Source organism: Pteronotus mesoamericanus, unplaced genomic scaffold, assembly GCF_021234165.1.
Source record: "Pteronotus mesoamericanus isolate MK-2021 breed Mesoamerican mustached bat unplaced genomic scaffold, CSHL_Meso_final contig_24, whole genome shotgun sequence".
NCBI lineage: Eukaryota > Metazoa > Chordata > Mammalia > Chiroptera > Mormoopidae > Pteronotus > Pteronotus mesoamericanus.
Genome location: NW_026555100.1, coordinates 3927903 through 3954880, shown reverse-complemented (window position 1 = coordinate 3954880; position 26978 = coordinate 3927903). Strand labels below are relative to the sequence as shown.

The following is a 26978-nucleotide window of genomic DNA, read 5'->3' as shown; positions in this document are numbered from 1 at the left end:
AAATGTAAACATTTCCTGTTGTCCCCAAAATGCCTTTTTAGCCCCTCCCCCAGTTTCAGTAGTCAATAAAGGATCATGCATTGCACTTGGTTTTCATGTCTCTTTAGTTCATTTTTATTTAGAACATTCCTCCCTGTCCACCCATCCCCTCATCCTTTTCATGATATTGACATTTTGGGCAGTCTAGGCCAGTTATCTTGAAGAATGTTTCACTTTTTGGATTTGTTTGTTTCCTCATGAGTAGAGTCTGGTTAAACATTTTGGCAAGACAATCATGTACTTCCCATTGTGTCACATCAGAGGCCCATATTGTCAGATTGTCTTACCCTTGGAGATGCTAAGTTTGAGCTCTTGTGTAGGATTGTGACCACCAGATCTCTCCATGATAAAGGCTGTTTTCCCCCTTTGTAATTTATGCATAATGTGTGGTATGATACTCTGAGACCATGTGAATTTCCTATTCATCCAATGCTTTCAAAATCCCCCTGATGAGCTCGGTTAAATGGGTCATTTATGTTGGAACCCCATCTTTTTTGATCACTTTCTTTTCCTGGCTTCCAGAGCCTGACATGATTTTGGTTTTTACCTCTCCAGCTGCTCATTCTCAGTTACTGTGATTCTTTCCCTTCTCCTTTGCCTCTACCTGGGTTAGTGCTCTGGGGCCCAATCTTCATGTCTTTTTAAATCCTGTCTTGTGACTTTAAAGCCAACCAAAAGTTGAGGACTCCAAAGTTCTAACTCTAGTCCAGATTTGTTTCCTTAACTCTCATGTATCCAACTTCTTCCTTGACATTTCCACTTTTATGTCTCAAAGTCATCTCAAATTTCTCAGATCCAAAAGTGATCCCCTGATCCCCCTATCCTCTTACTTTCTCATCCATTTCAGTATGACAACTCTATCCTTCCACTTGCTCAGGCCACAATCTTGGAGTCACCCTTAACTCCTGTGCTTCTCATATTCTCCATGTCAAATCCATCAGAAAATTCTGCTCTTGCCCTGGCTAGTGTGGCTCAGTGGGTTGAGTGCCAGCCTATGAACCAAAAAGTCATTGGTTCAATTCCCAGTCAGGGCACATGCCTGGGTTGCGGGCTGAGAGGCAACCCATTGATGTTTCTCTCAAACATTGATGTTTCTCTACCTCTCCTCTTTCTCCCTTCCACTCTCTCTAAAAATAAATAAAATCTTAAAGAAGAGAGAAACATATCTTACAAAAGAAAAGAGAAAATTATGCTCTTGCCATCTTCATGATGGCACTGTTCACTGTCTCCAGGTTTCCTGTGATTACCTACTTTCTAGTCTCTCTCCTCTGTTCTTCCCTTTCCATGGTCCATTTCAACACAGCAGCCAGAACAATCCTTACAAAAAGTGGGTCTTCTATTCAAGGCTCCTCATCTCACCTAGAGTATAAACCCAAGTCCTGATCTCAGTCAGTATCATCTCACTTGGAGAATAAATCCAAGTCCTGACCTAAACCCAAGATCTGCCCCCCTCCTTGCCCCACACCCTACCCCATGATTTTATTTACCATTACTCTTCCCCTTGCTCACTCCACTCCAGGCACTCTCACATCCTTGCTGTTTTCCAAACCTGCCAGGCATCCTCCTGCCTTAGGGCCATTGCACTTGCTGTTTTAGTTGTCTGGAACATTTTCCTCCTAGACGTACACCCTAGAGCTTATGTGTACCCATGAATGCCGCCAGCTGCTTCACCTCAAGGGCTTAGCTCATTTGTACTATGGAGCTAGGAGCAATCCAAAGCCTGGTGCAGCTGTACCTGGGAGACTCATCTTTCTGACAGGGGTGACACTGTGCTCTTGGAAGCACTTGAGTTCAAGTTCACCACCCACTCAAGCATAAGCAAAGTGACAACATGAGACTAAGAGAGCACTTACAGCTATTGCATTTGCTGTTCCCTCTGCATGGAAATCCCTTCTTCCAAGTCTTTTCATGTCTGGCTCTATCTTATTATTCACACTGCAGCTCAGGTGTTGCTCCCCTTAAAGAAGCCTCCTCAGGACCCTTTACAGCTGTTTGAGGCTGTGCAGTTTCCCATGCCCTGCTGATCAAGGATTTCACAGAAGAAAGGACCTGATGGGCTAGCAGAGAGCTTGGACATTTTATTTAAATAAGCCTCCCCCCTACATTGCCTGCATAGCAGGTGCCAGTACTATCTAATATTTTATATCTCACATACTTGAAATTATATTATTTATCTACTTGCTACCTGTGAACTTCCATAAGAATGTAAACCTCATGAGAGTAAGGATGGTATAGATCTTGTTCCTTATTGTGCCCTCAGTGCCTGACACATGGTAGGCACTCAATAAACATTTACTAATAACAGCATTCTCTCTCATTTTTGGGAGATGTACACACTTACTTATATTTTTATTTTAGTTAATAGCAACTTAAGTCAGTTTACATTTAAGGAAACTGAGGATATTAGGAATGAAGGGATTCATCCAATGGTACCCGGCTAGTTAGCAGCAAAGTTAGGTCTAGAACCCAGGACTCCTACGTTAGGATACAGAGCACTACAAGGCTTGACCAGCCCTTCATCTGGCCTCATTCTTTTGGTACTGGTGTTGCCAGGTGCAGCTGACACTTGCTTTGCCCGGGCTCAGAGCTGCACAGAAAACTGGGGCTCTTTCTGGAGAAGTGGGAAGAGACTCTGAATTAATATTGGTAAATCATGCCAGAACCCTGTGTGTGCATTATTATTATTGCCCCCCATATATTCTAAAATGATTCCTGTAAATAATTATAAAAATAAATCTCAGTGACAAATTTTTTATTTTATTTCCAGGAACACATTTATTCATCATAATCTCTTCAGGGGTAGGACAAATTGGAGCACTGGGTAGTGAATACAATTTGCAAATAGGCAATATAAGTAGAGAGAAAATTAATATGTATTCCTCAGTGCTCTAAAAGGAGAGGAAGAACATTAATAGCCATTTCCTTGCAGATATAACTTTGAAAATGTTATTTCTGATCCATCAGCGTGGGGCTCCATATGAGGAAAATGGTTAAAACGTGACAAGAAGCGATTAGATGTGAAATGGCATCTTTCTGGCACTCCTCCCCAGCCTCTTCACCCTGTTCTTACTAGGACATATGAGGAGGTCTGTTTTATTTTTTTCAGATTACAGTTCTGGCCTCAGGTCAGCTGCTCATTTGCTGGGTGACTCCCTAGGTCTCCGTTTGCACAGTCAGTAGTTGGAATAGTTGATTTCTAAAGCAGTGAATTTGGATGATCACAGATCCAAATTACTTGGGGGTGCTTGAGAAAAACATAGATGCCAGGGTACCACCTACTGACTCAAAATCTCATTTCCGTATATTTTAATTGAGGTTGGGGGATGTTCCTTAGCCTCTCAGTGGCAGAACTTCTCCACGTTAAGTTGGGATTTTGGAAGGCTACTTGGGGCTTAGACATTGCTCCCCACAACCCCACCGGACAATATACAGTTGAATAGGTTCTTCTGGTCAATGTCGCCTTTCCCTATCAAAAGTTTAATATGAGCCCCTCTCCCCAAGCCAGAGATAACTTCCTTCCCAAGCTCAGCTAAGGACTGGAGTATTGGGCAAGTTCCAGGAAAACTGGGGAATAAGACTTGTTTTTCATTGTGGTTTTGGGGATTTGTGAAAACCTAAAAAATTGGCAGGTAGCAGTTTCAATTGTAATTTCTTTCTTTCTTTCCCTACCCTTCCAATTTCCTCACTTCTTGTTTTTATTTATGAAAGTAGTAGTATGCATGTTGCAAAATCACAGAAGTGGAGTGAAAAAGCAGAAGTCCCTTTCCCATTCACCTCCCTAAACCCACTCCCTTCCCTACTCTGTGCTAATGTTTGCATTTTAACAGACAACAACACCATTTATAAAGATCCAAAAAGAAGGGAAATCAGAGGCACTCAGAATTCATAATAGTAGTAATAATTATTATAATAGTAAATAATAACAATAATCTAACATTTGTGCAATGACTACTCATGCCAGACATTGTGATTGCATTTAATATTTATTTTTAAAAGTTTAATTTGTTCTGGTTGGGGCCATAGATCATCCTCAATCCCCTTCTAGGAATCCCCTCCTAGGATAGATATCCTAGATATGTGCAAATACTGCAGTGAGGGCCTGGAAACCTTTTCTCTTTCCTACACATCCTAAACCTCCTCTAGGCTGAAAGGAGACTGCCTCAGCAACAAAGAGCATTTTGTATGCAGACATCCAGACTTTTTTTTTTTTAATTGAAATCTGAATGTGGTGAGTCTGAACTAGGGTCTGGGGCATGATTAATTACAGCAACCATCTTAATTTGCTCAGGGGCTAGGCCTGAAAGAAGTGAGGCCAGGCTGAATAGAAATTCGGCTAAGAAAAGGTAGGAATGCTAATAAAACTTTGTTAACTGGCCCTGTCCTTTTCTCCAGGAGTGATACATAGAGCTGGACGATTTAGGAACCCAGTTCCTGTTTCGCTGGTTCTGGCCAACCCCAGAATCAACTCCCTTGATTGGAAATAAACAGGATCTTCCTCTTTGTCCCTAGGAATGTGATGGAGGAAGGACTCTAGGGAAAAGGGCCTCTTCAGCCAAAGAATAATAATAATAACAAAGATGACAGTAGGAATAAAATATTGCCCTCTTCATCAAGGGCGATAAGGAAATGTCCAGTCATATGTGTTGAACCTTCTAACTCTCCATATGCACATGTAAAGAGTTCCAGAATTCATAGACCCAGGAATTCCGGCTTAGATCTGATTTGAACTTTCTGTTCTGTGGTCCTCATAAGTGCACTGTACAAATTAGGCTACCTGTCTCAGTTTTGGATTCAGAAAATAGGATCATAATTACAGTGTTTCTTGTCAACTTAGTACTGTAAATATCTGAGCACAAGTCTCTCCTGAAGGGTATGTCTTAGTCATGTATACTCACAGCGCTTAACACAGTACCTTGGTCCTTGGAAGCTGGGGTACCGGGGCTGTGGACTAAAATGGGGATGAGGCAGAGGGAGCCTGTAACTCACTTTCATTTGGTCCTGAAATGGGGTTAAGGGACTGAGGAAGAGCCCAGATGACTATGAGCGCCTTTCTTTTCCCTTAGTGCTCCTGGGACAGGAGAAGAAAGATGTGTGTTTAGGGAGAAGCCCCAGGAAAACTTGTCTCCTCTGTTTGCTCTTAAAAACTACTCATATTGCAAAGGAATCATTTGTCCACCTCCTGGGCCAGCCCTGACTCAGCATTCCTTTGCTCTCTCCTCTCCCCAAAGGAGGTCATGAAGAAGTTTATCTTTTGCTATTTCTATTTAATTTCCCTTTTTGTTCAAGAAGGTGTTGAAGTACAAGGATGTCCCAGACCCCTCTCTTCTAATTTTCCTTGGTCTAGAGATAGATTCCTTTTCTCTTTCTTCCTGTTCCCCTTTCCTTCCCTCTCTTCTTCCTTCTTTTCCTGTTTGTATGTTCTAAAGACTAACTTCCAAAAGCTGAGGGGAATAAGCAGAGGTTGACCCAGTCTGTTTCTAGAGGAGTCCTCCCTACTACATTCAGTAAATTTCTGCTCTGCTCAAGAACTTTCAATAGCTCCCTTCTGTCATCAGCTTACATTTCAAACAGCAAAGCCCACCTCAATCTGAGTGATCCTGAAATCTATCAATCAATCAATTAATTAACTGAATTATTTCCCCAATTATCTCTTCCTGGTATAGTCACATAGTGGAGACAAGAGTGGGGTCCAGAGTCATTCTAAGCAAAACTAACAACTAAAAGCCAAGCAGAGGATGGGAGAAGTAGGAGAAAAGGCAGGAGAGGTAAGGGTTGATAGAATGAAAAAACATCTTTAGGGACATACTTGAGATTTTGGACCGTGTTATTAGTTGCTCAGGAGCCATCAAAAGATTTTAGGAAGGGTCAAATCAGACTTTTAGAATGATCACCCTGCGGCTATGTAGAGGAGGGAACTGTAGTGAGGGACTTTGGGGGGAGGGTAGAAAAGACCCCTGCCCACTTTGTTGTTATTGATAGAGTCTGAAGAATAGTTTATGCTCAGAAGACACAACCATGAATGGACACAGGGACATGGATGAGATGACCTTGAGCATCCTCCTCCTGGTGGGGGGTTCCAGTTTCATCTTTGAGTAGGTTTATCTTTCCTGCTGGTCAAAACCCTTCTAGGAAGGTCAAGGTGAAAGGTGTCTGGGAGGGCAGAGTGTCATGACCAACAGAGACTAGGCCCACTTCCTCCTTTTCAGGCAGGAAAAGCAGACAAAAATGGACAATGGACCAGAGAGGGTGTGTCCAGCAGAGAAGGAGGGAGGAAGAGCATGAGGAGCTGGTCATGGGGCAGTAGGCCTGGAAAGATTCCTTTTGATCCCCCTTATCTCTGAAGGGCAAGCTTTCTTTTTTGGCCTGTAGGACCGTTTGTTGTAGCATTTCCTGGAATCCCCCAAAGTAAACACAGCCAGGTTTATGTTCTTACAGCTCCACTTTGCTGTGTCCCGCTCCTCCCAGCAGAGAGAGGGGCAGGCGGGTCAACCCTCAGAGGTCAACACCACTCATCAGGATGCTGACAATAAGGGTTCACATTACAATGCGCTGGCACCAGGCCTGAGAGACAGCCATGAGAGCCACAACACGCTTAACCATGACCATAATTATCATCCTAACTGTATAACCAAGAATTTCTAAGTGCTGTTTGGACACACCGAACAATGAAAAGCCCTGGACAGAGTTGGGGAACTATGATTACAAATAGATTTGCAATGCATATAAGACCTGGAGTCGGGCAAGTCAGGGCTTAGTTTTACTTTCTCTATTTGGATGGAGCCTATACCCACTGGTATGAAGAGAGCTCTTGGCTGAAATAGGGGACAGGTGATAGTGTGATAACGAACTGGTATCCTGTAATAGTTTTGTGTATCCTTGGGATGGGGGTGTGAAGGCGTGAAGGCAGGGAGACAGTTTGGATTCTTTCAGCTGAGGACCCGCATGAGATTCCAGTTACCTGCCCACCAGGCCTGATTTCATCCAGGCAGGAAGCAGTAACGGCCAGGCCTCAATTTCAGATGAGGGGAAAGTGTGTGTGTGTGTAGTCTGACCCCATGGATAACTTTGAGCCTGCCAAATACCTTTACTCTGTGAAGGGGGAGAGAAAAGGGGCGGGAACAAAAGAAGCCTGAAATTTGGGCAGATCATTGAACCCTCTTCCCAGGGCTTATTACTGTCAACAGGGGTACCATTATCTGAGCCAACATTTTATTTATAGGGAAATTCAGTTCCTCTCTCCTCTCTCACAAATGAAACCCACCGCACCAGGTGTCCATTCAGGTCTCCCCTGAGTTCTTCCTCTCAAAAGCTGGGAAGGGCGTTCCAGCCAAGAGGCCCCTCCGCCTAGCAGTTGAAGACAGTTATAGAATCCGGATTGTGAAATATTGAAAGGCCTCGCTCAACACCCTCCCCCTGCTTCCCTCCCCACTAACGGCTCAGATGGGGTGCCCCTGATGGGGAGCCCCCCCCGCCCAGTCTGAGCCTACTAACGCAGTAGCGTTCTGGGCATGGAGTTTTAGGGGACGCTCTTCCTGGTCCCCTGACCCCCTCATGGGGCGATAGGGTCCTGGGAAGCCCGGGTAGCACGGAAGTTACACGGTCACGCCATACTGACGGGGCACGGGGCGCTGCGGGATACCTGTTGCCGCACGCGCGCCAGGGTTGCCGAGGCTCACCTGCACGCGGGCGGCCCGGGGCGGCGCCGGGCTCACAGCTGAGCCGAGGTCCCGATGCTGGTCCGCGCCTCCGGCTTCCGCAGGGTCAGCTGACCGCCCAGTGCGGAACTAAAGCTCTGCCCGCGCTGCCCGCTGCTACCACGTTTTGTGCTCCAAACTCTGCATTTAGGGTCGCAAGTCCGTCCCGAAGCCATGGCTGGGCTCGTGGTCAGTGGATCTCAAGTAAGTCTTCCAGTCCTGCCCCGCCCCCGCTGGGGCACAGTTGGTTTGGGGAGGGAGCACTGGGGCGAGCGGCGTCCAGGGTTAAACAGGCTCTTTGCTCCACCTCAGGTGTGCAGGTGGGAAGTTCGTCTCGTGCCCAGGTCTGCCCTAGGTTGGTGAGGACACACACCCATTTTGAGGCTGGCACATTCCATGGCTGTGGCGGGAGGGGGAAGGCTCCCCAGCTCGCCCTGGTAGCTTCCTCCTCCCTCTGCCCCTAGCGCTCACCGACCAGGGCCAGCCGGGTGGGCTTCTCTATTACGTAGAGTGGTCAGTGCCCACAGCCCACCATACTTTTCAGGGCCTACAAAAAAAGTTTTAATTTCTTTAATAGTCAAAATTAAAAGAAAAACTGATTGAAGAAGACATTTTATTATATTTGTCTTTACCAAACAAATGCTGTTATAAAGGGCAGGCTTACCTTTTTATTTTGGTATTTTGCTTGAGTTTTGCAGATATTGCATTTTCTGTAAGTTGACGGCAAGACCCTCCACCAGCAAAAAGATTGACTGGCTTTATTGTGTTACTTGCTTTACTATGGTGACCTGGAACCCAAACCCTCATATCCCCTAGGTGTGCCTGTGTAAGTTTTAGTTTTTTTAAAAAACGTAAATAACGGAGGAAAGAGTCCAGAAATGCAGAAGTGCCTCTTTCTCACCAAAGAGAAATCATGATGCATCCCGGCAGGTGCTAGGTCAAGGGTCCACTGCAGACTGGCTCCGGCTCCTAACCAGTGGCTCCTTATCCAGGGCAGGTAGAAGGCTACAGCCCTCCCATTTCCTTATTTCAGCACCTGATTTCTTGAATAGGTGCCTATGGGAAATAATCAACACTCCAATTTCAACCCTGGCTGGTAGATACCAGCTCTGTTTGCTTTCAGCCCTGTAGTGAAGCCTCAGGTGTTTTTAGTCATTGCTGGAGGGAGAGATTCAGCCACTCTGGGACCAGGTGCCTTTTACTTGTTGGAAAAGCCAGGTCTCTCTTTTTAACCTTCGATTAAGGCAGCCCTCCAACTTCCCACCCTTTCCTGTACACCCTAGAGAGATAGTTCTAAGGTTTTGAAGTTCTCCCCTTGGATTGCCTAAAGCAGGTAGTGTCAGGCACAATTAGATTTGAGATTAGTTTTGGACTAAAGGAAATGTTTCCCCCTTCTCAGAGTTCAGAAGAGAGTGGGCCAGGGAGGTACCAGCCTGGCAGAGAGGTTAAAAATGATGGGTCCTATTTAGTTGGCAAGGAAAAGGGGCTCCTAGGAGTTAACGTGGCTGCCTAGAGGGAGAGGCTGGTGACCTCTGCCAAAGAAGGGTCCCCTTCCCCTCAGACCCTAGGTCTCTGCATTTCAGACCCAGCGTTCTCTGGATGTAGGTTCTTCCAGCTTCATGGAGGACTTGACAGTGGGGCTGAGAACTCTCCCGTGCCTCCTTTTCTCTTCCCCAGTTTCCCAAACTTGATTTTCTCTACACCTCCTGCCTTAAGCCCACCCCAAAGAGCCTGAGGGCAACCACCGACCTGTGGGTGAGACATTTGTGAGCCCCCTGGGGACTGTTTTAAACAGATGGACCTGCCAGGGGAGGAGCTGGGAAATGCCTCTGGGGCATTAGTGCCCCATGTCCTAAAACCACCTGAAGACTCTAACCCTGAGTGACAGACCAGAAGTTAGGGTCTTTTAGCATCCTGCCCCTTACAGTTTCTATTGACAGCTATCATAAGACATAACATCTTGAATGTGTCACATGGTACTTCTCAGACTTTGGTAGATTATTCATAAATGGGGGAGGAACTTCTATTAGCCCATAGAGTTAATATTATTTTTATTACAATATTGCTTAAATATATAAATATAAAACCAGATATAACTTTTTTCTAAGTTCTTATTTAGAGTACTATAAACTTCAGATAAAGGGATGGTTTAAGTATCAAAAAACCCATATCACCAATAAAATTAAAATAATGAGAATTCTACAGGCCTCAATATCAAATGCTTGGAGATTAGTTCTCCCTCTACTTTCTCTAAAACCTTCAATTCAACCTGGATGTGACTTCGTTTGACCTTCTCTTGGCTTGAATGCATCATTTATATAAAGCATAGAGTTCTCAATCTTTTTCCACTAGCTATGGCAATTAAAGTAGTGGCCTCAATATAATGGTAGATCCAAGTGCAGACTTGAAACCTGGGCATTGAAATTTTGTGCCAAACAGACATCAAAAACCAAATTCCTTCCGTAGGGATATTGGTATAATTCACTTATTTATCCAGTGGTTGCTAGGTGCAGAGGATAGTGCTGTGTTTCAAAGAATGTTATCTCATTCCTGTATTATAAGTAAAGTGAGGATAATATATGACTCAAGGAGCCGTTTCATAAGAATCGAGTAGATAACAGCCAGGTGGTAGACATTTAATAAATGTTGGAGGCAGTTGGTGTTTGACTAGTTTACAGAAGAAGAAACACACTCCACAAAATTGTGACCCATCCAAGATAATATAATACAGCTAGTAAGTAGCAGCATAAGGACTCGAACTTGTGCCAGGCCTGTTTCTACTCTGACAGGGTTCCCAGTAATGCAAATTTATTATTTTTTTAAAAATTCATTTTTTCAATTACAGTTGACATTCAACATTATGTTAGTTTCAGGTGTATAGCATAGTGGTTAGACAATTTTATAATTTGCAAGGAGATCTGACCTCCGCATTGATAATTCAAGCACCCACTTGACACCATATGTAGTTATTACAATATTATTGGCTATATTCCCTAGGCTGAACTTTACATCCCTGTGACTACTAATTTTCACTTCTTAATCCCTTCACCTTTCTCACTTATTCTCTTGACCTTTCTCCTCTTTGGCAACCATCAGTTCTCTGTATCTATCAGTCTGTTTCTGTTTTGTTTGTTTGTTTATTTTGTTCTCTAGATTCCACAAATAAGTGAAATGATACAGTATTTGTCTTTCTATGACTTTTTCACTTAACATAATACCCTCTAGGTTCATCTGGGTTGTCACAAATGGTGGGAACAGATATTGGTACAGTTGCTATGGAAAAAAGTATGGAGATTACTCAAAAAGTTAAAAATGGAACTGTATTATGACCCAGCAATTCCACTTCTGGGTATTTATCTGAAGAAACCCAAAACATTAATTTGAAAAGATATATGCACTACTGTATTCATTGTAGTGTTATTTGCCATAGCCATGATACGGAAGCAACCCAAATACCCATCAATATGTGAGTGGATAAAACAGCTGTGGTTCATATATACAATGGAATATTACTTGACCATTAAAAAAGAACGAAATCCTACCATTTGTGAAAACATGGATGAGCCAGTACTGAAAATTCAAAATCAAGGATCCCTTACCCCTGGCTGAGGCCAGGTATCATAAAATCTTCTCTCAGTGTGACTATGGACAAACCCACCATCTCTAGAAATGTCTTGGGAGTCGGAATGTCCCAGCTGCAAAAAAGAAACCCATGGTGTGCTACAGTTTGGTAATTTTCTGCAACCCCTTAGCAGGGTTGGGTGTATGTATGTGTAGAAATCCTCCCCAGGCAATATTTTTCTCTCTGGTGTTTCTTTCTGTAGGGGTCTTTAACTTGATATGTTTTAATTTCCCTGATAATGGTGTCTCTTTATGCTATCATTTCACACAAGGTGTAAGTCTTGGGGTACAAATTATATAAGGTAGGCAAGTTAAAATTATAGAACTTTGTTCCTCAGTTTAGTGTATATCAAGATAGTTGACTTAATGCAATGACTTCTCATTTTAAATGTGCTCTTCTGTGCTGTTTTAAGATTAGTCTGTACTTCCCTTCTCTGTTTGCTGAAGAAGCTAACGGTTTTTGGTCTGATTCTTCTGGTCTCATATCTTACGTGTGCTCCAAGAAGCTTCATGACATCCTAAGAGGTCATGTCTTCTGCTGAGGAGCACTTCTTAAACAGGTCTCTTCTTATGAGCATTGGTTGCAGTGCCTGGCAATGGCTATTGCCTTTAAGCCTGTTCCAGCTGATTGGAACCCTTCAGCATGATTCGTTGGTTGGTTTCACCCAAAAATTATCTCGAAAAGCTTCCATTGTACCATATAGGTGGTTCAAATATGCAAATGGTTCATCAAGTTGGTTTTCCTATTAAATTTTGGAGACTTGGTCTTTGTCTCTGTGGAATGGGAACAAGTTGTGCTTTGTTTAGTTTTCTTGGGATGTTGTGTTGTTTAAGACCATGTAATAAAACAGGCTGATGAAAGTCTTGTCAGACATGTAGTGAATGATTTGAATGCTTTGCGGTGATAGCTCTCCTTGGTGTCACTGTTTCCTCTGAAGGGGAATCTTACCAAAAAAAAAAAAAAAAAAAAAAAAAAAAGAGCACAAATATTCATCTCCCTTCCTAGTGTCTGACACTTTTCTGGCGCCTTCAACACAATGTCATGAAGTAGTGTTTGACCTTTCAGTTAAGAAGAATCAAATTGAAGCCAAAACATATGATAGATGTGCCATTGGCATTTGTTGATCAGGAAAATCCACATGTGGATTTGTAAGAACTCTATGACCTGCAAGTTAGAAGTCCTTATTCCTGGTGCAGGACATGGTCTGGGTTCTATCAGTAAGAAGCTTATTACATTGGGCAGGTCTCCGGAGTCTTAGTTTCCCCGTATAGAATGTGAGGGGTTTTGACAAACCAGGTGCTTATAGGTTTAGTCCTTGGTGGATCTATGAGGAAAAAGCTCAGTTGCTACATCTAAAGCTCAGCTTCTCTGTTGTGTATATATCAAAGGTCTTGAATGATGATAATATGTACAAGACAGTGGTGCATGCCTGGGTGAAAGGCATGGGTTTTATGGTGAGCACTATGGACCTGGGGGTCAATATGAACTTATCATACAGAACAGGCTGCTGATTGAGTGAACACAGCGAGGGAAATTGAAGTCCCTAGATTGATTGAGCTTTATATCCCTAGCCTTTCCTTGGTTTATGATTCCATCTTGGCTTGGAAGCAGAAGTTAAGTTATTATACAAGGGGTTCTGAAGAAAGATGAGTCCTAGGCAGAGCAGGGAGAACTTGCTAGCTTGAACTTAGAGCCCTTTGTTTTTTAGCCTGCACCTTCCTGAGTCAAAATTATTTTATTGGAGCCAGCTATTTTTCTTTCTCTTCTCCCTACTTTCTTTCCTCTAGGAATGAAGTTACTGAAGGACAGTGAATACAGGATATTGTATTGTCAGAAGTTTGTCTCCGTTGGATAGGAAAGGATTGAGAGATGAAACATTGAGGGTGCTAGGGTGAAGTGTGATTTGTATTAGGTTGAGCCATGTGAAAGTATTTTTGTAGTTCTAAAATGATTTAATATTAGTAATTCACATGGTTAAACCTAATATCTGAGATGGCCACCATATTCTTGTCTCCCATTAGGAATCATAACTCCTTGGGGAGTCTCACTCATTCCAAGACATCCTTGTCTGTATGAGTAGAAGAATGTGGATTTGTGGCTGGCGGGGATGGGAGAGGATCAAGGCTGTAGCTGTATGATGGGCCTGAATTTCTACCTGGCAATTCAGGAGGAGTCCTTCAGGGAAGTATCATGTATCATGACCCACTGGCCAACTCTGACCCACAAGCTTATTTAATGGGTTTTGGAATGAGTTGCCAAGCCTGCCCATGGGGTGCTGTCTGTAAAAATGCGTTTCAAAAACTGGGTGACTGGAGCAGTGAGATAGCCCTTTGACGTTGTCACAATCCAACGTTTTGGGATCAAATTTTAGTTCGTTCTCTTAATATTTGGGCACACACTAGATTAATAATAATATAAATAAAATAATGCCTAAGGGAACAGCTCTACAAGTAGAATGGTGTTGATTGCAAAAGGCTCCTTTGATGAGGGAGATTTGGAAGTCCTGCCCATTTGTCGTTGTCCTGTTGCCTTTGAATAAGCTTTGTTCAGAGTGAGATGGACATTTAATACACAGTGGTAATAAGATGGGATTGGCAGTCTGGGAAGGTTTTCTTGTCCAACCCTATTTGTTCAGCTTCCTGCAGGTTGAATGCTGGTAAGTGTATCTGCTGTGTGTTTATGAGGTGGTGTGCATACCAGGGTATTTGGGAAAGATGGGGGACAGTGGAGGAGAAGGAGAGCCAGAGGGGCAGCTGTTGGAAAGGCCCCTGAATGAGAGGCCAATTGCTGTGATTATATCACCATGCTCTGACACTAGTAGGTGTTTTGTGGGTTTTTTTTTTTTTTTTTTTTGACATCTAAATCCGGCCAATTTTAGTCCAATTTCTATTGTGGTGGGATTAGTCTTTATCATGCTAACTGTACCAGGAAAGGAGAACTGTTGGTGGAGTCCTGAAGCCCCCAAAGCTGATCTGATCAGAAAAGCAGCCACAAATATGGCCTTAAAAAAAAAAAAAAACAGCAAAAAAAAAAAAACCTGTGTGAGGAGCTTGCCTTTAAAGTTGCGGAAGCAATTACCGGATCAATGACTCAGGGCTGCCAGCAGCTGCGCGATTTCCATTTGCCACATTTTCTGTTCCATTTAATTTCCAGGTGTCCTACATAGGCCAGAACTGCAGAGAAATTCCAGAGCACCTCGGCAGGGACTATGGACATTTCGCAAAGAGGCTTGATCTGAGTTTTAACCTTCTGAGGTATGTAACCTTCACAAGACACAGACCAGGTCTGGGAGACCCAGTGCCTTTGGTAACAGCTTGCAGGTAAAAGTCACCTGCTCTGGCTCTGCCTAGGTGCAGGGATCCAAGACGTGGACCTGCACCCCATTGAATGATTCTTCTGGCTAGACTCATTATGCCACTGAAAAAGCAGTGAGCATGAGCATCATCCATGTCACATAAGTTCCTAGGAGAATTTCACTTTGTTCTTTTCCTTTCTCACTGATACTCATGCAGACAAGTTAGAATACTCTTGGGGGAGGAATAAAATGGAATCAGCAGGCATGCTTTGGGGGCATTTAAGAATGCTCTTCTGGACAACTCCATTTCCCAAAGATTTGCCACATTACAGGTAGAGTATATGTCTGTGTTTTCTTTCTTTCTATTTTTTTTTGCCTTTTTATGAATTGGAGCCTTAAATACTTATTTCTCCCAGATTATATTTCAAAGTAATTCAAACACAATTGACATGGGGTGGGTGGGAGGGAAAACTCTAACAACTATTCCAGTCTTGACAAAAGCTAAGTGTGATCTTGTATATTGTTCCAATGGAGAATACAGACAGTTATTTAAACTCTTCCTAAGATTTTAAATTGTGACTGGTTTGGGGTCAGGGAGTAGGAGGTGCTCGGAAAATGGGTATCGGTGGGCTCAAGGGGCAGTTGTCAGGGTGGTGGTTTTTCCTAGGCAGCTGGTCCCATGCAGGGCTTTCCCTCAGGTGTCCACTTGTGACCTGTTCTATCTGCTGAATGGAACCAACTGTCTTGGGGTGAAAGGAGAGATGAGGAGCCCAAGTCCCACCCCAGGGCTCAGGCGCTTTCTTCTTTCCACATCTTGGAGCCTTTGTTTCCCAACTTCTGGGTCAGGAATTAAGAGTCTGAGAGAACATGGACAAAACTAAGGGCCTTAAGGCACCAGTAGGTAGAGGGGATTTAAGGTTAAGCTGAACCAGCAGAGTGTCTGGGTGGTGCTCAGTAGAACATGGCCATGCTGCAAGGCCACTTCTCCAGGGAAGGGGCATCTGGAGGGTGATGTAAAGAGTGGATACTGTGGGTGTTCTTTTCTGGACTTGTGGGGAGATGTGGAAACTGAAAAGTTGCAAAGTAATGAATAGTGATGAGAGGATGCCAAACAAACAAATGCTGACTTTTAAGACATTAAGGATGGTTTTTGGTCCCAATGTCCGAAGGATGGAGAACATAGCCTGGACTGAACCTGCCTTAGATATGTGTGCCTTTTAAATAACTCTGCAGCGTGAACTCAGGCAAAAGTTTCTTTTGTGGGCATTGAAAGGAGTTCTTTCTGTGTGACTGGCTTCTACAGGCTCTGGCTGTGGCTGCCTTGCTGGTGAGAGCCCGGATGTGGGTTTGGAGAGGTTGGGCCCCTTGAGGGAGAGTGTCAGCTGACCCAAGTAATGGGACTGGGCTGTCAAGACTGAGGAAACAGACATCTTTATCACACTCAGGGGCCTTGTCTTCCTTTGGCAGAGAGAGGGCTGAACCCTGGGTGGGGTGGTATATGTCGGTGTATGGTGAGTGGGGTTGGTGGTGTGAAGGGGCTCCTCTTTCTGAGGGGCTGGATGTACAAGGGTTTATCAGAGGAAATATTGGGTCCTGAGGCAGGCAAATTTAGTGAGAGGGAGAGGAGTTATGATTTTTATTTATTTATTTATTTAGATGTGAGACGTTTTGATAGTGTTGAAGTTCAGGAACTATTAAACTGGTTAGGAGCTTATTCTTGTCAGTGCTGTGGTCAGTGTGTGATCTGCACACTGGGTTCTGGCTGGCTTAGGGCAGAGACGAGCAAAGGGAAAGCCAGGTCTAGGATTCAGGAAAGGTTTACATTAGGACTTGATTAAGCTGGAGGGAGTTGCAGACCAGAATGGAGTAAAGCAGTCCTGACTTGACATGGGCATAATTGGGACTGGATCATCTTTGACTGTCCTATTTACCTAAATGAAAGGTGAGGGAAGGCAACACTGTTTCTCTTGGGTGTCAGAGGAAGACATGAGCGTGTTCAGACACTGGTATCTATCTTTGCCTTCAGCTGGATCACCATTAAAGATGTTTGAGATGCTCAGCTAATCCTCCTTTTGAAAAAAAGTGGAGGGGATAGAATATGGAGAAGGAAAGAGAAAGGAGATCATACACTTACCTTCCTAAAAAGTGGGTAGGTAACAGATGATCCCAGCCCACAAAGCTGCAGGGATCATCATACCACATGAAATATTGTGAATTCCATCCGGCATTCTGTAGAACCTTTCTCCATAGCCCCCTTTACTGTTTCCATGGAACTCCTGGTCAGTTTGCCCTGCCCCCAGATTCACCATAGTTCCCTTCTCTAGCCATGTCTCTGCTCTGTTGTCTGCTGTTCTTCCTCTGGGCAGCTTGTCTGGTCCTACTTGGGACACTCCCATTTTTTTCTCCAAAGCCCAACACCATATTACTATGTATTACAGACTTCTACTGACAGTTGGAGGTGTACGGGGAGGGCTGAGGTGGTAATTGCAGCACACAGCAGCAGGCAAGTTTGACACAGCATAGATCTTTGGCGTACTCCCTGGCCATGCTTCTCATGATGGTCACGCTTCCTGCATGTGACCAGATGCCCCTCTCTCCCAGCCCCTTCCTCTCTTTTCCGTGTCACTTATCCTCTTCCCAGAGCTGTCCTCAGAAACACAAAATTCTTCTCACTTTCTTATATGCAGAAAAAATCCCCCTTGCCCTTTTAGAACATCTCTGCAGGTTTTCTTTTCACATCCAGAGTCATGTCAGTGTATTAAACAGAGTGATACCCCAGTACAAATTTTGCTACTCCTATGGATTGTAAAATCAGCTGCAGTCCATTTGTATTCTGGGCCACAGTTTGTTTTCAGGCAAGGAGTTCTATTTATTCATTTTTTGAGTAGTTAATGTGTGCACATGGCACAACTACAAATAGTGAAGAGAATGTCTCCTTTGCTCTTATGTCCTATAACCTTCCAGTTCTCCTCTGCACTGCTCACTTTTTTGTAGTTTTCCAGAGATATTCTGTGCATATGCTAACATGTGAATTTCTTCTTATGTGGTCACACCTGTATTACGTCTTGTCAAGATGTTAGTTATAAGGGAGGTTCCAGGCTTCAGTTAACCACTAATGTTAGGATCATCCTTCTCTGTTGTCTTACCATTAACTCATAGCCATACACCATCATCATTATTAATCTTATTTATGAAAGTGATGGTTCTGCTGATTCTCCCTATGGCCACCTGTTTGTGCTGGAGGGAAGGGTGGGTATAGATTTATAAGTTCTGAACTTTTAAGTCGCTATGCATTTTTTTCTTCCCATTCCATTTCAGTCTTCTTTCTGTATTAACTATCATGAGTCCTCCTTTCCTTCTTTTGGGTTATCCAATATTAAACTGTTTACATCTCCATGCAGAAGGTCATGGAAATTCAGGCTGTATTGTTTCTATGACTTTGTCCTGGGGAGTGAAAGACCTTTGAACTAGTATGTGTCCTATGAGGTTGTAAATTGGAAAGGGAAGCAAGACAATAGGTCCGAATAACATTTCTGGCTCCTTTAAAAGACTTAAACATTTCTCTTTTCCACCCTTTCATTCCAGGTTTCATTGTTCCTGGACAACGCTTCTGGGGGCAGGGTTGTGCTATCTACCCTGGAATGGGGTAGAGGGTTCAGTGAGCTAATCAGGTTGCCCCTTAAACTTGAATGCATTAATGTTCATCAGTCCAATGTCTACATCTCCATGAAACTGTAACTTAGATTTTTATTTCAAAAATTTTTTATTCTTATGAGAACAATGATCAACACAGAAACTTGGAAAACTCAGAAAGGTATGAAAACACCTCTCTCAAATCACTGATAGTCTTACAACCCAGAAGTCCCCATTGTTAACATTTTATTGTCTTTATTAATGCCAAATATCTTAAAAAATGATGCTTACATTGTGTTGGAAGTATTTTCCCACCTCAATAAATATTGCATTATAGTTTTAATGGTTTTTTATTTCTTAGTGTTAGACATTTAGATTGTTCCCAGATTTTTTACTGTTATAAATTCTCTATTATAAATAGCCTTGTAATACTGATTGACAAATGTGTCTCTGATTAGTTGTTACGGACATTTTTCTAGAGACAGAATTGCCAGGGGGCTTTGATACAGATGTCAGATTGCCCTCGAGAGGTTGTACCAATTTCTGTACCAAGAATATTTAAATATTCATTGTCCCAAGTTCTCCCTTGAGCTTGTTTTTGGGGTTTTCATATTTTACTTTTACTGTGCTGATCAATAAAGAGATCCTAAATTTTAGTCCGTGCTGGTTCCTTGATCTGCTCAAGGCACAGAGAGCTTGTTAATGAGTTGTTCCAGCTTCATTTTCCTTTTCTCTGACTGGGAAAGGCCAGAGTTCTCCCTGGTGGCCCCGTTCTCTCCTCCAAGGGCCCTGAGTGGTTTGAGTGGGTTGCCTGCTGAGCTTGTTGAACACAGAGGGCAAGAGCAGTGCTCCCAAGGCAAACAGTGATAAATATGCCTGTGTCAATCTGACCATAAAATCGAGGGGGTTTAATTGATCTATGGCAACAGAAAGCTTATATTTTAAAATTTAAATTATTTGAAGTCACATCTTACTTAGCATCACTCTGATAAATACACTTATTGAGAAAATTGCTTAGGAGAAAATTTCTTGGGTGGAAGCTTACTTGTAGCTTCCCAGGCTTTGGCCAGGGTGGAAGTGAAGGATTGGGGAGTTTAGGCACCTCTGATAAGAGATGGTGGCTTTGTTCCTTCTTCTAGGCAGTGAGGCAGCATGTGGTCACTGTCACAGCTTCTACAACAGACACACCAACATTTCTATTTCTGTTATGAATTGCTGTATAAAACTTGGCCTGTTATCTTGCTTATCAGTTGGGAAAATGGGCAGTGGAATTAAAAGGAACCAAGGCTTTGGGGTTAGACCACCCTGGCTTGGAGTTCTGCTCATGTCACTCGCCAGTGATTTAACTGGCCTTAAGCTAATTGTAAAAATGTTGAGTATAACTGTGTGTGAAATGCCTGACAGATTACCTGGCATATAATAGGTCTTCAATAAGAATAGTTATGATTGCAGCTTAAACACGGTGCTAGTGAGGCCAAAAGCCCAGGCTTGGTCCTCCACAGGGACCATCTCTGGTAGTCATATTGGAGTTCCTCACAGACATTCAGAATTTCCTCCTCTTCAGCACACAGTCTGTTTCTGTATCTCTGTACCCTTTGGTGTGACTGGTGCACAGAAACTAAGGAGCTGGTGTACAATTTGCAACTTTCTCTTCTACTTGTTATGATCATCAGTCCTGGGTTCCGACATAAATGAGCTGAAATCTTAACTGATTTATGTTGGACATAGACTGTAAAAGGGAAATAAATCTGTGCTATAAGACTTTAGGATATTTGTTAAAGCAGCATAACCTAGCACAATACTAACCAATACAAACACCTTAGTTCTCTAAAGGCCTCTTATGTTCCATTGGCTAAACCCACTCATATCGTACATACTTTTCATCTCTTCCAGCTAGGAGCATACATTTGTTTATGTTACACTGGGAATAGGTGAGAGAAAATTCCTCACCCAGACTCTCATGAGAACAGCTTAAAGCACATGTTCTTTTGGCACTGGGTCTTCATCAATGAGTTTCTTTGAAGTCAGGAGCCTTGTTTTCAAAATCCAAATGCATCAGTGTTACTTGGGGAGTATGCTGATATTGGAGTTGGGGTGGCAAGAGAAGTCATGTCAGGAAGCACTGAGAGAGGAAGAGATGGTGGTAGAAAATATAGGCTTTAGAAAGATGAACCTTTTTGGTCAATTTTCAAAATAGATCTAGGGCATCAATAAGTTCTAAGGAGGCAAGGGTCTATGTATGTTGGAAACCTGTTCTTTGTAAACTGGGCAATGTTGTGAAAAGCATCTTTTTTGTTCCAAGAATATCATTGTCAACTCTAGTGTCTCCAGCTGCTAATACAGAACATACAATAAAAAGGTGATATGGAAAATGACTTGGCAGGTAATATTTAATGTCACAGTAGCAACACTTTGATTTCCTGTACTTACAACACTTTCTGGAGTGACTTCCATGACTAGAACTACCAACAACAGTTTGAGGGAGGGAAGGAGGAAGATCACTAAAGAAGCAGGTTTATATAGCATCCTCCTTCCTCCCAAAGTCCTGCTTTCCTTGATTTCCACCTTTTTGGCCAGAGAAAATGGGCTATTGAGTCACTGTGGGTAAGATTGAGCAGGGGAAGTGGTGGCCAGTGGGAGAGGGTTGTCTAAGCGGACGTAGTGAAGTTCAGTTTCCTCACAGGTGATGGTTCCTATAACTTGCAGTGTAATTTAGAAGGTGATTTAGAATATTGTCTCTATATTTCCTAAAGTGTTTGCTACAAGGGTAAGAAATTCCTAGACTTTTTAGTAATGCCTTTTATTTTCCTTTTTACCCAATTTATTCCCCTAGAATCTTGGGCCTTACTGTTTCATCTTCTCCCTTGGCCCCGCTTTCTATCCTGAGGTCACCATTGTGCATGTGGACAATGCTGCCCTCTGTGTTATTGGGGTGGCTTTTGGGAGCATGGGTGTTTTGAGGGGAGGAGGGCAGAGGACTGGTGAGCTTCAGCCTTTCAGGCTTTCCATTCACTGGCCTTCCAGGTTCTTAACCATGAAGTTTAGTCACAAGGATGGGAATAGGGGGTCCTACTAGCTTTTAGTGGGTGAGGCTGAGGACACTAAATGTTTTGCAGGGCACAGGTCAACCTTGGACAAAAAAGAATTCTCCCTTCCCCATGCCAGTTGCACTCTGTTGAGGAAGGCCTCTGAACTCTGCTTGAGATAGCTTGCAGAGTGGCTCTTGATGAGCTTCGCAATAAAGCAGACTTGCAAATAAGTACCTAGAGGTGATTAGCTCTACTCTGCAATGGAGTCCAGGGGCACTGGATTGGATAAGTGACATCAGTCATATTTGTCTTGTTAATGAGTAACCAGTATCATGGAACACTTACTATATGCCAAGGATAGGCAGAACACATATCATGTGTTATTTCATTCAATCCTCCCAACAACATTTTGACTATGGGACTATTATTACTCAGATTTTACAGTAAAGGAACTTAGGCCCAAACCATTGCTTTAGGAATTGCCCTAGACCACCCTGATGATTAAACGGCAGAGCTGGGATTAAATGGCCCTGTCCTTCTGATTTCAGTTTTACTTCAAACTGCTTCTCAAAGTAGAAATCTTTGCTTTCTTCCTGAGAGAAGAGGATGGCTATTTATAAGGCTATTTCTTTCTTGGAGAGGGATTTTTTTTTTCTGAAGCATGAGCAGCCTGTGGAAGTCACCATAGTAGGATCACAGTGGATCCTGCAGCTCCAAGTTGGAGGCCTCAGAGTTCAGTTGCATTTCCTCCTCCCTACTGTTTTTCTAAAACCTTCTTGATTTGGCTCGGAGGTGGGTGTTTCCAGGGAACTCATCCTCTATCTCCCATTGGGCTATGAGGTGTGGGCCAGATGGAGGCCATTGTCACAGGGAGAAGTGGCTCAGCAGTGCCATGGTCAGACTGCTTGCTGTCTGGGCACTGAGGTGGCAAACCCTGAGATGGATTGCTGCATGCATGAGTTTGAGTCTGGAGGGAAAAGAAGATGTGGGGTGTGTGTGTTTGTACTTGCACGTTTACTCACTCGCATGCACACACCCACCATCTGAAAAGCCTTTTTCCTCTTTCCTCCTCAGGGACTGCAGTATTGGTGATTTCAGCTGCTCCCTAGCTCCTTTATGATGAAAGGGGAGCGATTATGCTTTTTGCTAGTGTCTGTGTTTAATTGCAGGATATAATAACTACAAATTCTCCCTGGCTGAGACTTTTCTTATTAAAAGGTCTCTTCTTTCCCAGCTGCTTTCTTTTCCCCTTTGCACCCCCACCCCCATCACTGCCATAGCACAAGGTCACTTAGGGTTTTAAATGAGGGAGAGACATACACATATGTTCATGTTTCGTTTAGAGTTTATATTAAAAAAAGACACCTCCTTCTCCAGACCATCATTACGGAGATCAGCTATGTGCCCCCCACCTTTGCACCACCTCCCCTTAGCTCCTCTCTGAGTTTATACAGAACCCAATTTTTTCAGTCTCCTGGGTGTCTGCTTTTTCTCTGGTTCTGAAGAAATAAGAGACGGGTAGAGCAGGGAAGACCAACAAAAGAGGTTTAAAAAAAATCCCCAAACCTTTCTTGAGATAAAGCAAGACATTAAAAACAATTGGAGGGGAGGGCAGAAGATGGGGGTGTTAAGAGTTCCCCCCACCCCCACAGACACGCTTTCTGCAGCTGGAGGAGTGTTTTAAGAGAATGCACCATTGTTAAAACTTTTTTTTTCCTTGATGGATTTATTTTTAAGGTAGAGAAATATTTTCCCCATAATTGGGTAACTCTTAATAGTAGCAATTGCATATTTATCAGTGTGAGGGGCTGTTATTAATGTAACTGTCAGGTCCAAACACATTTCTGCATTAAATCCATTTAGTATGTGCATTATTCGAGCTGGAATGTCACCGGGACATCAAAGCCCCGTAGGCATGGAGAGCTCAGTGCCCTGCTGTGGCTGCCGAACAGGCCCTTGATCAATAAATGTAACATGTTAATGCAGAGCAAATAGAATAAAAGATTTCTTTGACAAGACATGAAAAATCACCTTGTGGCAGCTGGCATGTGATGCCGTTTCTGGGGAGACACTAGCAAAGTTGATCTGACAAGTAAAGAGGAGAGATGATGGTTGTAAGGTGCTTTTGTTTCAAACTTCTTTCTTGACCTGTCAGGTTTTGAAGGCGCCTCAATGGCTCTTTTTTGTCATGTGAAAATTGTAGTCTTAGGTAGTTATGAAGCAGTTATCTCTTCTCAAATTGTGAATGCTGCTGTTTAATTGATTCACTTAGCATTTGAAACTGTCACGCATTAATAATTGCGAAATCCTGTAGATACTGCGCTAGTGTGTCATACTTAAATGTGTAGTTATCAGAAAATTAATATCCTTAATGAACCGGTGCTTTCAAACTAACATTGCATGAAATCTCTTTTGCCCTTTCATTTGCTGAAGCCACATCCGCCAGTTTGCCGAGAATCACCTCTCGACAGTTTGCTTTCTTGATGCCCGACAAATGCCAGCTTTGCTGTGGGTACATCGCGTGCTCAATGACAATAAATATAGTAATTATACTGGAGTTAGTAATTAACATAATTGTAGTCAATTACGACAAATACAGTGCCGAGCTAAATAAATGAGAGGGGAGAAATTAGCAAGCTAATTGATTTATCTTTACTTGGCTTTCCATTATAACTGGCAGGGCTGTTTTTCTTGGGGTGGGGGGAGAGGAGGGGGAAAAATCCCCACAAGGATTGTTTACAAATAACTGATTTTTGTTTTGAAGTTGCTTTGTCTTTTGACTTACTATGCTTCACCCACCAACTCTGCTTATAAGGAGAAAAAAATGAAAGAAAAAATTTAAATGCCAAGGGAACATTTTGTTAATTTAGCTACATTAAGCTGAATGCAGCAGCTAAGGAGAGCAGGATTTAGCGTTTGCTAAGGCTTGAGGAGTTACATTTTTTTTCTTCTTAGCTATTGCTCTGGTGAAAGTTTGGTGTGTGTGTGTGTGTGTGTGTGTGTGTGTGTGTGTGTGTGTGTGTGTGTGTTTGTTCTAAGTCTCCATCAGCAAAGTGGTGCTTTGCTGAATAGTTCATTTGGGGGTTATATGTGTACGCTCATTTGCTTCGTTTGGTGCCACTGGCTTGGTGTAAGAAGTCGGCATCTTTTTACTGGGTTCAGCCCCGCTTGGTCTTGTTATGTCTTCTTCCCTGTGCACCCAAGGAGAAGATGGAGGAAAGGAGCAGCAGTGTTGTCAGAGAAGGCCGGGAGGGGCTCCAGTGCGGACCCCCTGCGCACTTCCCCTTCTTTGCCACATTCCAGGGCTACCCCAGGTCCCGGGCTGTCGTGCTCCTAGGGCTGCCTGGAAAGTTTTTGTTGGAGTCTTCAGGGCCCATTTGTTTTGAGCTGGTTTGTTCTGTGCTGCCAGGAGCCCAGGTTAATGATGTTTATTGTGTATCTCTTTTTTGATTCATCCCTTTCAATGTGACTGCTGTTCATGCCACCGAGGGAGTATGTGTTTGAAGGCTTGGGGTCCACCACAGCCCTGTTTTATCTCACAACTTTGAGAAACAGGATTTTTTTTCCTTTGTCCCTTGACATAGGATAGGGGCTGGTAGACAGAGCTTTTTTAGGGTTGGAGTGCTTAAAATCTTAACCTGGTGTTACCCAAGGTTAAAATTCAGTGCTTTAAAGACATGGCAATTTAAAAAAGTATCCAGTTTAGCACACTAAAATTTTGGTTCAAACCCTTTTATTTATCTCTGCTTCCTGAAGATTCTCCTGGGTATGGTGTTTCTAGTCTGATACAAAGGGAGTTGGAGGCAGCAATTTTTTACTTCTACATAGATGATATGTATAATCATGCATGACTTTGTGTGGAATTCAGTTTTTCAGTTACATTAAAATACTGCCTGTACTTTACTTTCTTTTTTCTTTTTTTCTTTTAAAACAGCAAGATGTACTCGGACACTGCTTAGTGTGGTCATTCTTCATGTGCACTTCATTTGGAAATCAATTTCTGATATGAAATATTTATATACAAGGAATCACTTAAATAATTTAGTGTTTGCAGGCATAATGGCTTTCTGATGAAGTCTCAAATTATTTTAGTGAATGTGTGGAACTTCTGAGGGGAAAAGACTTTGATCGTTGGAAGCAGAAAATCTTACCAGGAACTTCTGCCGATTTAGTTTGATGTGGGTCAAAGAGAAATTGGATGATTCATAGGCAGGGCTTTGTTTACCAAAGAGAGAAATTCTGGATATTGTGTACCTCCATACGGAGCATCCTTTTGGAGCACCAGTGAGAGGCAGGGAAGGGGGAGAGACAGACTGTGTGAAGAAAAACTCTTTGCTGTTGACCATTGTCGAAATGTGGTGTTTGTAGTAGTTTTGTTGCTGTCTATACTCCCTGTTCAAGTGCTGGTTTTTATACTGTCTTTTCCCCTGAATGGTACAAAGATGTGAGTGTAGAACATAGGATGCTGGCAAAAGAAGCCTCTTTTCAATTTTATTATTTTAAAATTAGAGTTACCTTAATTGGAGCTAGCTTTGTTCTGTCCCCCAATGGCTAAAGAAATAACAGTACAGGGAATAATTTAGACGTATTCTTTTTAAAAATAAAATGCTGTTTGCAAAGGCGCCATTTTTCCAAGACTCTTTCCTGTTTCACTGAGATATGTGTTCTTCTAGATGTTCAAGTATGTGAGTTTTGAGGTGCTTTGTTTCTCAAATTCTAATGATTTTTCTTTTTGTACTAAATTGTGTTTGTGGAGTTGGTGGAACAGAAAGAGGGGATGGAGTTAAGAGCTTTTGCTCTTTTCATTCTGAGAAGTTGGATGAGTGGGCATTTGCCCACTTATGTGTCAGTCTTTGAGGGGGTACATTAAAATTGCCTGGTAAGGTGTTAATTTTATGTCTCGGACTTGCTTTTCAGATTGTCTCTGTCCCTTCTAAATGTATCAGTGTGGGAGCTTAATTCCTCAGGATTCACACCTCCTAGGGCCCTGAGGGTGAGCTTGCCAGGGCAGACTGTCTTCATCTGTGCTGATGGTTCGACTGAGGGTCTGTCCAGGTTGGCTCTTGTGGATTCTTCTCCGATGCCTGAGCTGGACTAACATCATAGAAAGCTAACCATCCTTCCAGTTGTAATTGGAAATAGCAAACCAATACCTCAAACTTTGTTCTTGGAGGCTGGGCTGAGGTAGGAAAAAAAAAAAAAAAGTCCTGACCTGTGGTACAGAGAAATGGAGCCTGGCAATGACTCCTGGGGGTCGTTTTGTCCAGTGTCATGCCCCTGAGGAGTACTGCATTTGCTCCAGCTCATGATGCGGTGCCCCAGAAGAATGACTGTCAGTGTAAATTCGACCACACAGTTTGATTATTCTTATCTTCTTCCTTTTTAGGTTGTGGGTGGAAGTCGGGCCTTGGGTGACATATTTTGGAGGATGCCAGCAGGGTTACAATGGCCTTTCTAGCTGCTATATACTACTGGATCCCTCCATTGATGCACCTCTGGGCTAGCTGGTCCTCAAGGTCTTTTTTATAGCTCATGCAGCCATAACCATAGATTATCATTCAGGTAAGTAGAGCTGGGGACCACTCAGGATAGCATGGTTCTCCCAAAGCTGCATGGAGATGTTCTTAAGAGCTGAGGAGTTAGGTTATTGTTCTTTGCAGATTTTT

At 43.0% G+C, this 26978-nt stretch overlaps 1 protein-coding gene across 1 annotated transcript in view; it reads left to right on the top strand.

The window, feature by feature from the left end:
* LRMDA (leucine rich melanocyte differentiation associated) overlaps positions 1 to 26978 on the top strand; it is a 1077594-nt gene that overhangs the window by 7022 nt on the left and 1043594 nt on the right. The window contains exon 3 of the mRNA XM_054572518.1: positions 14509 to 14609. Coding sequence (XP_054428493.1) covers positions 14509 to 14609 — 101 coding nt within the window. The remainder of the gene's footprint in view (positions 1 to 14508; positions 14610 to 26978) is intronic.